This window comes from Pistacia vera, unplaced genomic scaffold (assembly GCF_008641045.1).
Source record: "Pistacia vera cultivar Batoury unplaced genomic scaffold, PisVer_v2 Contig78, whole genome shotgun sequence".
NCBI lineage: Eukaryota > Viridiplantae > Streptophyta > Magnoliopsida > Sapindales > Anacardiaceae > Pistacia > Pistacia vera.
Window position 1 is genome coordinate 708,092 of NW_022196645.1, and position 14,350 is coordinate 722,441.

Sequence of the window (14,350 nt, forward strand, 5' to 3'; positions counted from 1 at the left end):
TACGTTCCTGAGAAGACATCTTTACAAATTAGTAAAGTTGAGAGATTAAAAACCCAAATTGTTCAAGATAATCTTATATAGTGTGGACATCATTTTTTGGGTTCATCACGAAAAGAATGTGATAGATATATGGGTCTCAACATTTGACTATGTTTTGGATTGTTAAGGGTCACGTTCTTAAATTATGACAAAGAATATCAACTGAAAACCACATTAACTAATAAATTATATAATTTCAGAAAATTTTCTCTTCTATCTTTACGCTAACATTCATGTATTGAATCGGATAAGATACAAACATACCATAATTGTCAGTTGTACAACCAATAAATATCAACAAACTAAGACACAACGGCTTTTGTGTTGTTTTCATTTGAAGATATTACCAAAACTGTAAAGATATATATGAATGGTCAGATAAAAATTGGTAAGCTCTTCATTTGATCCCCCAAAATGTGGTCAAATTAGTCAATTTCCCTCAGAAGATGACAGTAGTAATCTGATCATCTCTTCAGCCTTAATCGGGAGCTTACCCAGATGTGAAATGGTCAATGAGGTTTCTGCACCGCAGATAAACCCACCTTAAACTTGAAACATTTTTTATATGGATTAATTTAACATAATCCAAGTTCTAGAAAACAATGATTGGGATGAGAGAAATCCAATTGAGAACAAACTTTGTATAATATGAACCACAACTTTAGATTTTAAGAGAGAGAAAAAAAGATCCATAAAATCTTTACCCCACAACTCCCTGCCTTACAAAATCACCCCAAAAGATCCCAACATAACTTCATAACTACATAATTCTAATTTGATCACTCACTTCAAATTAGACATGGCTGCTCTTCCTTCAATAAGCCATCACTCTCCTTCATCTTCTTTATATCCTAATTACCAATCTTCACCATTGATATTTGCTTCAAAATCTAATCAAGACTCTGTGTGTTTCTTGGCAGTAAGATCAGTTACATATACTTCAAGGAGAAGATTGTCTTCACACACTGTTCCAAGGGGCCTCAAGATCCAAAGTGCAGCTACAAAACCTGCAAAATCACCAGGTAATATTTTAAATAAGATTTCTCATTTCCATTTTTGAGATAAAAGATTGATTTCTGATGCAGAAAACTAGTGAATTTATGTATGGTATGCTTATAGTCTAGCTTAACCCTGACTTGGTTTTTGTATTGTCTTCTTTGGAGGGATTAGCTGAAGAAGATTGGAAGACTAAGAGGGAGTTTCTTCTACAAAAAAGGGTATAGCTCTCTTTACGTAACATATATATCCTGTTTGCAGACATGAATTTAAATCAAATATTGCATGCAAAGATTATAATACGCCCGTGCGTGCACACACCATCTCAGTGCATTTTGTGCTGCTTCAATGAGAACACTTACCATCTTTGGAAAGAGTAGAGAATTTAAAGAAACAAAGAATAAGAATGAGAGAATTGATAATGAAAGAGTGAAAAGAATGAGATAAGTCAAACATAGAGTGAATATCGTTTAGGAAAGGAAAAGAAAAAAGAAAGTGGGTCATTGAAGCTGATTCTTAGTTAAATTGCACACGCTCACATAAGCACATAATATTGATATACAATGGAGTGAGTATTCATATACAGGAAATAATCTCCGTTACAATTTTGAGCTATCTTGGAAGCTGTTCGAGATCCGCATTTTTTAACCTAATTAGTAACAGTAGCTTAATCTAATGCTGCCAGTGTTTTTAATACATTTTAGAGGTAAGTATTGAAAAATCACTATCTCGGTGCATTTTGTGCTGCTTCAGTGAAAACACTTGGCTTTGTTTAGAAAGAGTATGAGAATTTAAAGTAACAAAGAATAAGAATGAACGAGTGAAAATAATGAGAATGAGTTAAAGTCATACATAGAGCAAATATGGTCAAGTAAAGGAAAAAAAAAAAAAAAAAAAGCAGATCATTGATGCTGATGCTTAGTTAAACTGCACCATTAGATAAAAGCTGCTGATAATTTTCTTCTCTGCAGGTAAGGAGTGTTGATGTGAAGGAGGCTTTGCGCCTACAGAAAGAAAATAACTTTGTGATTCTTGATGTACGACCTGAAGCGGAATTTAAAGAGGTAAGTCTGCCCAAAACAAGCAACAGAGAACTCAAATGAACATAATGCATTCCAGAATTTTCGGTTTCTCCCAGTAACTTTATTATTCATCACAAAGAATAACCAAGGAATGATATTTTAAGTTATCTTTGATGATACAGGCTCATCCTCCAGGTGCTATCAATGTGCAAATATATAGGCTTATAAAGGAGTGGACAGCATGGGACATTGCTAGGCGTGCTGCATTTGCGTTTTTCGGCATCTTTGCTGGCACAGAAGAGAACCCAGAGTTTTTGCAGAGTATAATAGAATCCGAATTATATTTCTATTTTTTTGACAACATTCATGTGTGTTTTTAAATAATCCTTCAGTGTCTGCTCGCAGGTGTGGAATCAAAACTAGGTAAAGATGCAAAGATAATAGTGGCATGCTCAGCCGGGGGCACAATGAAGCCATCACAAAGTCTCCCTGAAGGCCAACAATCAAGGTTTATGTCTCTCTCACCGTATAAAATTATCTTATTGAAACATAACCAATCAGTATAGATTCCGGCATTAATAAATTGTGACTTTAAGACTAGTACAGGTTTTGTACACTGGAATACGTTATCACTAACTTTGGTTAACACTGCAGATCACTGATAGCTGCCTACTTGCTAGTCCTCAATGGTTACACAAATGTCTTCCACTTAGAAGGGGGGCTTTACACTTGGTTCAAAGAGGGATTACCGGCAGCTTCAGAAGAGTGAAGTAGCAGTACTTTTAAAGCTGTTGCTTCCAGAGAAGCTCAAGTTTTGCCCTTAACGCTGATTGTAATGTAATGTACTTGTGTGACGACTGACACCACCTTTATCCATCGATTGAGAATGTTAATTGTATCAAGACTCAGTTTTTATCATATCATAAGGCAATGTACTGTTTTTCACATTTGAGTTTAAGATTTGTATATATTGATTTTGAAGCACCGAAAGAAAGCATTTGCTTAATTACCCAGCAAATATCATAAATGTAGCATCAAATGATGTGTTTGATATTGGATTTACAAATCATATTCACAATCTGTGAAATATAAAAATATCTTGCCATGTTTTTATTGTTTTCATTTCTCAAGTCTTGTTTTCAGAAAATTTACCAGACATGATCTCAAACGTCTTGAAAAACAAATTCAATTTCATTTAAAATTTTGAAATGCGATAACATACCCATATTCTGTAAACAAATTTGTAGCCCTCAACAACATAAAATGTAAGATCGACTTGAAAATATCAGGAAAACTTGTATATGTTGCACCCAAAAAAAAGACCAGCTTTTTCCAGTCTGTTATTGGTCTTACAGGATAATTGTTAGAAGGTATTCAATCCCAAATAGCAAGCAAAGGAGAGCTTTTCCAGTCTGTTATGTTATCATGCTAGGATGGTTAGTTTCATAACCACATAATTGTTCATTATAATAACTAGGTATCTTTTAAGTTTGCATCACTTCAGAATTTGTAGCCAGGAATTGGTGGGATTTATTTCATTACAGAACAAGTGATTTTTCTCCTTGAGTGAAGGGCATTCAATTATTGAGTTTGAGAGCACAAGAATATTAAAATAGCATAAAGAGATAGGGTATTTCATGAGCTAATAGATGGTGCAGGTGAATATTCAATCCCCCCAAATTGGCCAGAGACTTTGAAATCCATTATAACACCTTACTAACAAAGTAGCAAGACAAAAGTAAAAGAAGAGCACATATTAATAGGCACATTAAAAATAGAATTTCCAGGAGCACCAACAAGTACAACGATACCAGAGAAAACACAGATAATTATTGTTCCAATGGATCATTAACATCTGGTACCCAAAAAAAAATCAAATCAAATAAAGGATCCTCCACAATGGTATACAATTATCTCCATGTCCCAGACAACTAAGAAAAGATAAAAACAAAGGAACACTGAACAATCAAGAAGAGGAATGGAATGTGATCATGGCATTCTGGGGGAGAAACCAAGAGTCAGATAGTCTTACAAATGCGGGATAATGTTGCAATGATAAGTCATGATATCAAATATCAAAAGAGAGACCATTAATAAGCCCAGGGAAATAGCAACCAGAATTCTCCCCCCAATCCCAACTGAGCCATGAAAATAACAGGAAATATGAGAAATCAAAACCGACCAAGCAAGTATACAAGCCACTGTATGAACCACAATCCTCGTTCCAGCAATTTGCATCCTCAACTTTCAAGATTTACAAGGTTTTATGAAGCAGTTAATATTCTATTCTCTTCTCACAAGGATGAAATGCCGATTTCATGTGCTATAATTAATTAGGAAGTTTCTAGAAGCCTTTAAATTGTAATTTCCTGCTGCTTAAAATACCGACGGTCCTCTTCATCAACTAGAACAAGGTTCAAGTAATACTTCACACTGAATTTGTTGTTAATATTGCGATGAGTTGGTGTCAACTCATAAGGGCTAAGAAACAGTCTGATTGGAATTGATTCACCTGTAAAGCAAGAATGAATTTATAGCAAATGCATCCACTGGCAATTGAAACGCATGATGCATAGACACAATTAACTTCTCACAGCTAAATTCAGTGTTTACTAGGCCATCCTAACAAACTAGCTATTCAAGTCTCTCATTATATAGAAAATTAGCATGGTAGTAGATGCCATTTCCAATGAGTCTGTTAGTCCTACATTTGTTTAAATTCGAAAGAAACTTGAAGATCTCCAAACATACCTCTGACAGGAGCCCCATCCATCAACTCAAATTTAGCTAGTGTCTCAGTTTCAACATGTGTATTGGCCCCTGAACCAGTTGATTCTCTGCGCCTAATCTCAAGATCCATATTCTTAATTTTAATTCTTACAAGAAGAAAATATATCTTGCCAATAATAACATCTTTCAAATGATACCTGTAAAACCCAAAATCCAATAAGCAATAACACCAAAGTCAGGCTACAATGGGAAAAGGGCAGGATTGGGATTGATTAAACAACCCCAGATGCCAATGTAATTCAACAAACTGCAAAAAACATCTGAAATTTTCCAATCATAGCTACTGTATGGTCCAAGTCTGACTACTGATTGATAACTGACAGAGAGCACAACAATCTAAAAAAGGCTGAACAAACCCTAGTCAAAAGACATAGACAACTTACTTGCTTTTATTGTATTCAAACTCAATGTGTAGGCAATCTTCAATTCCAACTTCCATCTGTAGAAAGAATTAAAGTTGGGATAAGGCTTTAAAGACACATTAATAAGATTAAACCTAAAATGACAATTAATTATGGGTAGTATTAAAATTAAAATCAGATTAAATCATAGGGTAAAACGAAACTTTTAGAGCCCTATTTATTACTTAACCTCAAAAAAGCATGCCACAAACATTAGACAAGAGAGTTGAGATAGCAATGCGATTTCGCATCATGTAATTCTCATAAAGGTACTAAATTCCTGCAATTTACCTTGATGCTATTGTTAATTGATGGAGCTGGGGTATAGTTGCGAACCTGGTGCATCAAAATGACATCAAGAAAATTAGAGATGCTACATTAGAAGAGTGTAGCAAGTACAATACATGTAAAGAGCATGATTTTTTCAGGCACTATCATCTTCCCACTATTATTGCACCCTGGATTAAGATTTTATGCAAATATGATACAAACCCCTCTCAATCTACTGTTCCAGCAAGCAACAAGCAAACACACGCACACACAACAATTCAAACAATCCACAGATAAGACATATTCCAGAATTATATTGATAAGTAGAAAATTAACATATACTGAGAAAATGAAAGCAACTGATAAAAGAAGATCAGAGTTCTAGCATTTCGAGGAGCTAGAGACCTCCCATCACTATTTCCTTAACAAATTAACCACCCCTCACGACTTAAGACTCTTCCCTTACATTCACACTTGATTCTCACTCTAGTCCCAATCAACTTAGGACACGTATACACTCCACTAACTAATTCCCATTCCCTTTATTCACACCCAACGTCCCCCTACCTTGCTTGCGATATCTCATCCCCCCCTTGAAGTGCCACCTTGTCCTCAAGGTGGAAGTGAGAAAACTGCTGGTCAATGACTGCACAGGATTCCCAGGTGGCTTCAAAAAGTGGCAGATCCTACCACTTAATCAAAACTTCCTTAGACCCACCCATCCAAGAGAGTGCAAGAAGAGAGGACAGCTTCCAGTTGAACTAGGAGCTCCAAGTCCTCGGTGAGGAAGGGAGGCAGAGGCTGAGTGGGGACCGAACTATGGAGACTTTGTTTAAGTTGGGAGACACGGGTGGATATGAGCTGTGGCAGGTAGGTCCAACTTGTAGGCAACCATACCAATTTTCTCAAGTATCTCAAAGGGGCCACAGAAGTGGGGGCTGAGCTTCTCATTGAGTTTGGTAGCCAGGGATTTAAACTTATATGGTTGGAGTTTAAGGTAGACAAAATCGCCAACCTGGAAACTGAGATCATGGCGATGGGCACCGGCATTCGCCTTCATGTGCCCTTGAGCAAGCCGCAAGTTATCCTTGATTTAAGGATGGTGTTTCTTTCCATCAACTGTTAGTTCACATCTTCCACTGGGGAGGGACTGTCGGTGAATTTCAGAAGGGTGGAAGGATCCCAACCGTAGAGAGCTAGGAAAGGAGTCATCCTGGTGGAGCTATGGTATGTGGTGTTGTACCAAAACTCAACCCAAGGGAGCCATCTCGGCCACTGCCGTGGTTGTGAACTGCAGAAACAGTGGAGGTAAGTCTCAACACAACGATTGACGACTTCAATTTGGCCATCAGTTTGAGGGTGATATGCCGAACTGAATTTCAGAGTAGTGCCCGCTGCCTTGAATGGTTCTTGCCAAAACTGGCTCATAAACACTCTATCTCTATCGGAGACTATGGATCGGGGAAACCCGTGGAGTTTGACTACCTCTTTCACAAATATGTCAGCCACCTCCTTGGCATTAAAGGGATGAGATAGTAAAATGAAGTGGCTATACTTAGTTAGGCGGTCCACAACCACAAGAATGGTATCATAGCCCTTAGTTCTAGGTAAGCCGCCAATGAAATCCATAGACAAGTCTTCAAAAACCTGGTTAAGGATAGGTAAGGGCTGTACGAGACCTACTGGTTTCAAAGCTAAATGTTGGTTTGACAGATTATGCAAAGATTTCACAAAGTCTTGGACATCTCTCTTGATGCCCTCCCAAAAGACAACTGCAGCCACTTTCTTGTATGTCCGAAAGAACCCGGAATGGCCACCACCAGGGCTGGAGTGGGGCTCATGGAGCAACTTGGGAATGAAGCAAGAAGATTTCGGAAGCACCAACCTGCCTTTACACAGTAGACAGCCCCAGCGTAATTGGTAGTTTGGCCAGCTAGCTGAGTCAAAAATCAGGTCTCATATGACCTTCTGAAGCTTGGGATTTTCCTAGGCTTCAGCGGATAAGTCTTCATATTCCGAGAATTGCACCACCGAGAGGGCCTGCAATGTCCCAACTTCATCACAACGTGATAAAGCGTCAGCCACCCGATTAGTGTTGCCCAGATAACAGTGAATCTCAAATATGTAACCCATAAGCTTGGAAATCCACTTTTGTTGCTCCGGCGTCTTCATTCGCTGATCAAAAAGAAACTAAATACTGCGTTGGTCAATCTTGATTATGAATTTTCTTCCAAGTAAGTAGTGGCTCCACTTGTAGACGGTGAACACGATTGCCATTAGCTCTCTCTCGTAAACGGACTTCTGTCTAGATTGAGGAGAGAAGGCTTTGCTCAAATAAGTTACAGGTCTACATTGTGTTGTGATGAAGCGTCAGCCACCCGATTAGTGTTGCCCAGATAATAGTGAATCTCAAATGTGTAACCCATAAGCTTGGAAATCCACTTTTGTTGCTTTGGCGTCTTCATTCGCTGATCAAGAAGAAACTAAATACTACGTTGGTCAGTCTTGATTATGAATTTTCTTCCAAGTAGTGGCTCCACTTGTAGACGGTGAACACGATTGCCATTAGCTCTCTCTCGTAAACGGACTTCTGTCTAGATTGAGGAGAGAAGGCTTTGCTCAAATAAGCTACAGGTCTGCATTGCTGAACTAGGACAACCCCAAGTCCTTGGCCTGAAGCATTGGTGTGGATTTCGAAAGGAAGATCAAAATTGGAGGCTGCAAAAACTGGAACTGTTGTCATGGCTGTCTTTAACTGATTAAAGGAGTTTTGGGCTGCTGCACTCCATGTGAAAGAATCTTTTTTCAGGAGCTGGGTGAGTGGCTGAGCAATGGTGCCATATCCCTTCACAAAACAATCGGTAGTACCCCCATAAGTCCCAAGAACCCTCGCAAACTCTTAACATTAGTCAGAATGGGCCAGGATACCATTGCTTCTATTTTCTGGGGATCTGCCTCTACCCCTTTGGCAGACACTAGGTGGCCCAAGTACTCAAGTTTCTCCTACCCAAAAAGACACTTCTTGCTGTTAATCACTAACTCATGGTAAGGCGAACTAGGTGGGTATCCATGTCGGGGCTGTATATGAGAATATCATCAAAGGAGACCAAGACGAATTTCCGAAGGACAGGTCTGAATATGGAATTCACAAGGGCTTGGAAGATGGGGGGTGCATTGGTTAACCCGAAAGGCATCACTAAGAATTCGTAGTGACCTTCATGGGTCCTAAAGGCTGTCTTTGGGATATCTTTCTTCTTAACCCCGATTTGGTGGTAACTGGACTTCAAATCTTGTTTCAAGAAGATGGTTACGTCGGCCAACTCATCCAAGAGCTCATCTATGGTTAGGATTGGGAACTTGTCTGGAATTGTGAGGTTGTTAAGGGACCTGCTGCACTCCATGTAATCTAACAAATTAACCACCCCTTCCCTTATATTCACAATTGATTCTCACTCTAGTCCCAATCAACTTAGGACACGTATACACTCCACTAACTGATTCCCATTCCCTTTATTCACACCCAACTTCCCCCTACCTTGCTTGCAATATCTCGTAATAATTTGTGGCCTAACAAAATATCAATATATCAATGAAATAGTATTCTTCTAAAAGAGTAATGCTACCCTTCCATCTATCCAAAAAAATTTCTCCCCACTATTTCTTACCCATCACCACCAATCACGGTAGGTGTTATTTCAACTACCACATCAACACAGATGAAAAAGTATTACTCATACGATTAATATTTTCTAGTCATGCTTTTAGCAGAATATAACAAAGTCAATTAGTGCTCAGAAAAAATTGCAATGATAATCAATCATGAACACTAACAGAGAGAGGATATCAAAAAGTATTACCACGAAATCTTGGTATTCAACTATGCTTCCACCATAACCACGGCTGACAGTCACTTTCAAGACATACCTATAAAGGCATATAAAAATAATATTGTAACATGAGTTTTCAATTATAACATCACATTCACCATCTCCATGCTGCCAATCACCAATGCGCAACAAGGAAGAAAAACTGAAGTTCTAAGCATTCTAAATAATAATCAAGGATTCTAACTTTTATCAGGTCAACCTAATTACCAAAAGAGTATGCCTAAACTGCCACCTTTCACAAGCCAATTCACATGTCAACATTCAAGTAACATAATGAGTCCGTAATATTAGGCTGAGTACAAGGCTGAAAGCAATACAATTAGGCACACATTGCTTCATATGTAATTCTAAGTATAGGCTTCAATAGTAGCACATGAACTAGAAGTGGGATTGAATTGTTCAACAATTTATAACCATCATATAAAGTCATTGTTCAACATAATTTGAAAGGATACACACACAAAGATATCCCTTGAAATCTTTAAAGATTAGTAGAAAACAAACCTTAGCCTCACATTCACTCCATTGTATGTCTCATATGGCATTTCAACTGTAGAAAACTCAAAGGGATATGTTTTTCTTTCATATATTTCTCCAGGAACATCCAATTCACGTACTGCAAACAAAAGATAGATATCATGGCCAGCATAAACACAATTAATTAGTTAAATAAAACTGAATGTAGAGAAGGTTCCTTATTTGTTTTGATGTTCAAGATAAGAACAGAAGGATAAATATAACCGCAAATGTACCAAAAGATAAAAAACATAGTTCATTTTTCCTGTCTCTATCACAAAGTGCTAAAAACAATAAACCAAAATATATTGCTCAACCAAATAATTGCAAAAATGACAATAAGTCATAACAGAAGCAAACAAATGAAAAGCAAGAGTTTACTTACCAAGTGAAGTAAAATCGTAAAAGTTGCCTCTGTCAAAATACATCTCTGCAAAGTGAAATAAAATTAAAATCTTATGAACTTGATTCAACATATATGAAAGGACAGCATGTTCAGAAGGCAAATGAATCANGGGTATCCATGTCGGGGCTGTATATTAGAATATCATCAAAGGAGACCAAGACGAATTTCCGAAGGACAGGTCTAAATATGGAATTCACAAGGGCTTGGAAGATGGGGGGTGCATTGGTTAACCCGAAAGGCATCACTAAGAATTCATAGTGACCTTCATGGGTCCTAAAGGCTTTCTTTGGGATATCTTTCTTCTTAACCCCGATTTGGTGGTAACTGGACTTCAAATCTTGTTTCAAGAAGATGGTTACGTCGGCCAACTCATCCAAGAGCTCATCTATGGTTAGGATTGGGAACTTGTCTGGAATTGTGAGGTTGTTAAGGGACCTGCTGCACTCCATGTAATCTAACAAATTAACCACCCCTTCCCTTATATTCACAATTGATTCTCACTCTAGTCCCAATCAACTTAGGACACGTATACACTCCACTAACTGATTCCCATTCCCTTTATTCACACCCAACTTCCCCCTACCTTGCTTGCAATATCTCGTAATAATTTGTGGCCTAACAAAATATCAATATATCAATGAAATAGTATTCTTCTAAAAGAGTAATGCTACCCTTCCATCTATCCAAAAAAATTTCTCCCCACTATTTCTTACCCATCACCACCAATCACGGTAGGTGTTATTTCAACTACCACATCAACACAGATGAAAAAGTATTACTCATACGATTAATATTTTCTAGTCATGCTTTTAGCAGAATATAACAAAGTCAATTAGTGCTCAGAAAAAATTGCAATGATAATCAATCATGAACACTAACAGAGAGAGGATATCAAAAAGTATTACCACGAAATCTTGGTATTCAACTATGCTTCCACCATAACCACGGCTGACAGTCACTTTCAAGACATACCTATAAAGGCATATAAAAATAATATTGTAACATGAGTTTTCAATTATAACATCACATTCACCATCTCCATGCTGCCAATCACCAATGCGCAACAAGGAAGAAAAACTGAAGTTCTAAGCATTCTAAATAATAATCAAGGATTCTAACTTTTATCAGGTCAACCTAATTACCAAAAGAGTATGCCTAAACTGCCACCTTTCACAAGCCAATTCACATGTCAACATTCAAGTAACATAATGAGTCCGTAATATTAGGCTGAGTACAAGGCTGAAAGCAATACAATTAGGCACACATTGCTTCATATGTAATTCTAAGTATAGGCTTCAATAGTAGCACATGAACTAGAAGTGGGATTGAATTGTTCAACAATTTATAACCATCATATAAAGTCATTGTTCAACATAATTTGAAAGGATACACACACAAAGATATCCCTTGAAATCTTTAAAGATTAGTAGAAAACAAACCTTAGCCTCACATTCACTCCATTGTATGTCTCATATGGCATTTCAACTGTAGAAAACTCAAAGGGATATGTTTTTCTTTCATATATTTCTCCAGGAACATCCAATTCACGTACTGCAAACAAAAGATAGATATCATGGCCAGCATAAACACAATTAATTAGTTAAATAAAACTGAATGTAGAGAAGGTTCCTTATTTGTTTTGATGTTCAAGATACGAACAGAAGGATAAATATAACCGCAAATGTACCAAAAGATAAAAAACATAGTTCATTTTTCCTGTCTCTATCACAAAGTGCTAAAAACAATAAACCAAAATATATTGCTCAACCAAATAATTGCAAAAGTGACAATAAGTCATAACAGAAGCAAACAAATGAAAAGCAAGAGTTTACTTACCAAGTGAAGTAAAATCGTAAAAGTTGCCTCTGTCAAAATACATCTCTGCAAAGTGAAATAAAATTAAAATCTTATGAACTTGATTCAACATATATGAAAGGACAGCATGTTCAGAAGGCAAATGAATCACAACTACAAAACGTCTAAATAACAAACTGCAGATATTTGAAATAAGTTAATGAATGAATTACGTGTTTCCATCACCACCCATTAGCAGAAAATCTCCCAGTCAAATCAGCTACAGAAGTAAGGCTAGGAGAAGCACTAATGATAGTAGCAACTAGAAAAGACTGTAGATAGATACTTTATAAAACAAGAAAATGTCCATAATATAAAGTATAGGCATGGTGAAGAATTATCAATAATAGAATATAATCCCTTCTACCAAAATTTACCACAATGAACAGTTCCAGGGAACAATAACTCACCTATCTGACCAAGCAGCTCAATTTTCACACCATTGTGTTCAACCTTCTTCCCTTGAACTGGTTCTATGGAAACCTAGAAATGAAATCAAAGAAATCTTTAAAGGGTTAAATGTTACAAATAACAAACACCATAAGATCTGTATGCTATCACTCTTAACACCAAACTACACTATCACATCTAGTACCTTCCCAGAAATGTTTTCTTGACTTTGGAAAAGTGGAACCATAACAGTTTGACCATTTTCCTTCTTCAGTGGAACCTACAAAAATTCAGGTGTAACAAAACCTTATCAGTACAAGAGTGTAACAAAAACAATAAATCAATATCAATGCAGTGTTCTTTGTGCAGCATTCAGAGTCAGTATTCAACAACCGTATGAAATGACGCCAACACTTCACATGCCCTGAGATATTAGCTATATAAAAGTATAAAAATCACAACTAAATAGTGAAAATCCTTGGACATCAATGCTACCATTACAGTGAATAATCATTATTTCACCTAAATTTATAAAGAAAACAACAGCCAAGTTACCTGCTTGCGAGTCTTGCCATCAGTAAACGTAATTGAAATATTACACGCTGGTTTGAAAGCTCCAATAAGGTAATTCTGAAAATTTCAACTATCAATATTATACCCAAATAAAAAACCAAGCCAATAATATAGAGTGCAGACAGAGTCACGAGACCTTACCATGGCTGTTTACAATTCACTTCAAATTACAGAACCAACTCGAATTGAAGGCCACCTGAAAAAGAACACAGATTTTAATTTAAATTTGAAACAAAATGACAGAGAAGTCCCATCAATTAACTAAATCAATCCTCTGATTCAACTAACTTGAATTGATTAAAACCCTAAATATGAAATTATAAATCATTGACTGAGATCAAATGAAAATTGAGAAATTCAAATACCTTAGAGAGTTGATCAGTAAGTGATGGAAAGAAAAGAAACCCTAGAACGCCTCAGAGTGGAGATTTGGATTCAGAAGCGATGGGTTCATCGATGTGGAATTTGACAGTTAGTTTAGGAATCAACATTGAAACGAAGACCACCTTGTAGTCACGTGCATTGCACGTCATACCAGGACAAATTGGTAATTCGACTGTATGCATATTTGAAAATGGGCATATGTTGTAAGACTCCCCTAGTTGTTCTAAAACTTTTATGTGCGTGGTAAGTTTGCTTGTTCTCATCAATTAACCCCACAATTCTTTTGTTAAATTAGTCAAATACCATCTGTAACCTATTGTAGTCAGCTTAGAATTGGTGTTTGAGGGTTAAAAAGGTAATTTTATATTGATTATTAGCATTAGAGAATAAATTAAGAGAAATCCCTAAAAATGCTTGAAGCAAGAGTTTGACAGTTGTATAGATTAAACAGTTTTGATTATTTCATTTAGTTTGTGTTGTCAGATGCTTGAGTAGTAATGACAGCAATCCAATGGTGGATGTTGAGTTTTTTTTTTTTTTTCCAGCAAAGCTCAACACTTTTACTGTCGATGATCTTCCTCCACACAAATGGAGAACTCGAATGTATGAATTTCAGGCTTGGTTACAAGCTGAGATGCTGAAACCTAATGCCCAAGTCTCTACTGTACTTACGCAGTTTACAGCTAGATTTGGAGGCATTCTCCGTGATTGGTGGATAAGTCTTCAGGAGTATAGACAAAATTTGTTCATCCAAATGCCAGATATCAACCAAGCCCTGTATCTCATGTATGATGAATTCTGTGGATTACCTCATCTTTATGA

General features: G+C 36.9%; 2 protein-coding genes across 3 annotated transcripts; one reads left to right on the forward strand and one right to left on the reverse strand.

Moving 5' to 3' along the window:
- The first annotated feature begins 719 nt into the window (after positions 1-719).
- LOC116116694 (rhodanese-like domain-containing protein 14, chloroplastic) lies at positions 720-2,981 on the forward strand. The gene is made up of 6 exons (XM_031402742.1): positions 720-1,061; positions 1,210-1,256; positions 2,007-2,099; positions 2,240-2,378; positions 2,463-2,565; positions 2,712-2,981. The coding sequence occupies exons 1-6, from the start codon at positions 839-841 to the stop codon at positions 2,824-2,826; spliced, it is 720 nt and encodes a 239-aa protein (XP_031258602.1). The 5' UTR covers positions 720-838; the 3' UTR covers positions 2,827-2,981.
- Positions 2,982-4,411: 1,430 nt separating this feature from the next.
- LOC116116586 (vacuolar protein sorting-associated protein 26A) lies at positions 4,412-13,669 on the reverse strand. Of its 2 annotated transcripts, none has more exons than XM_031402647.1 (12): positions 13,510-13,669; positions 13,286-13,340; positions 13,127-13,201; positions 12,777-12,851; positions 12,592-12,664; positions 12,164-12,208; positions 11,767-11,878; positions 9,376-9,442; positions 5,540-5,584; positions 5,231-5,286; positions 4,809-4,984; positions 4,412-4,569 (listed from the first exon to the last, which is right to left on the reverse strand). In XM_031402647.1, exons 2-12 carry the CDS (start codon positions 13,286-13,288, stop codon positions 4,412-4,414), a joined length of 885 nt encoding a protein of 294 aa, XP_031258507.1. In that variant the 5' UTR covers positions 13,289-13,340; positions 13,510-13,669. The 2 variants fall into 2 exon arrangements, with proteins under 2 accessions (XP_031258507.1, XP_031258508.1); XM_031402648.1 differs by lacking the exon at positions 9,376-9,442 and adding an exon at positions 11,233-11,299.
- Between the last annotated feature and the right edge of the window lie 681 nt (positions 13,670-14,350).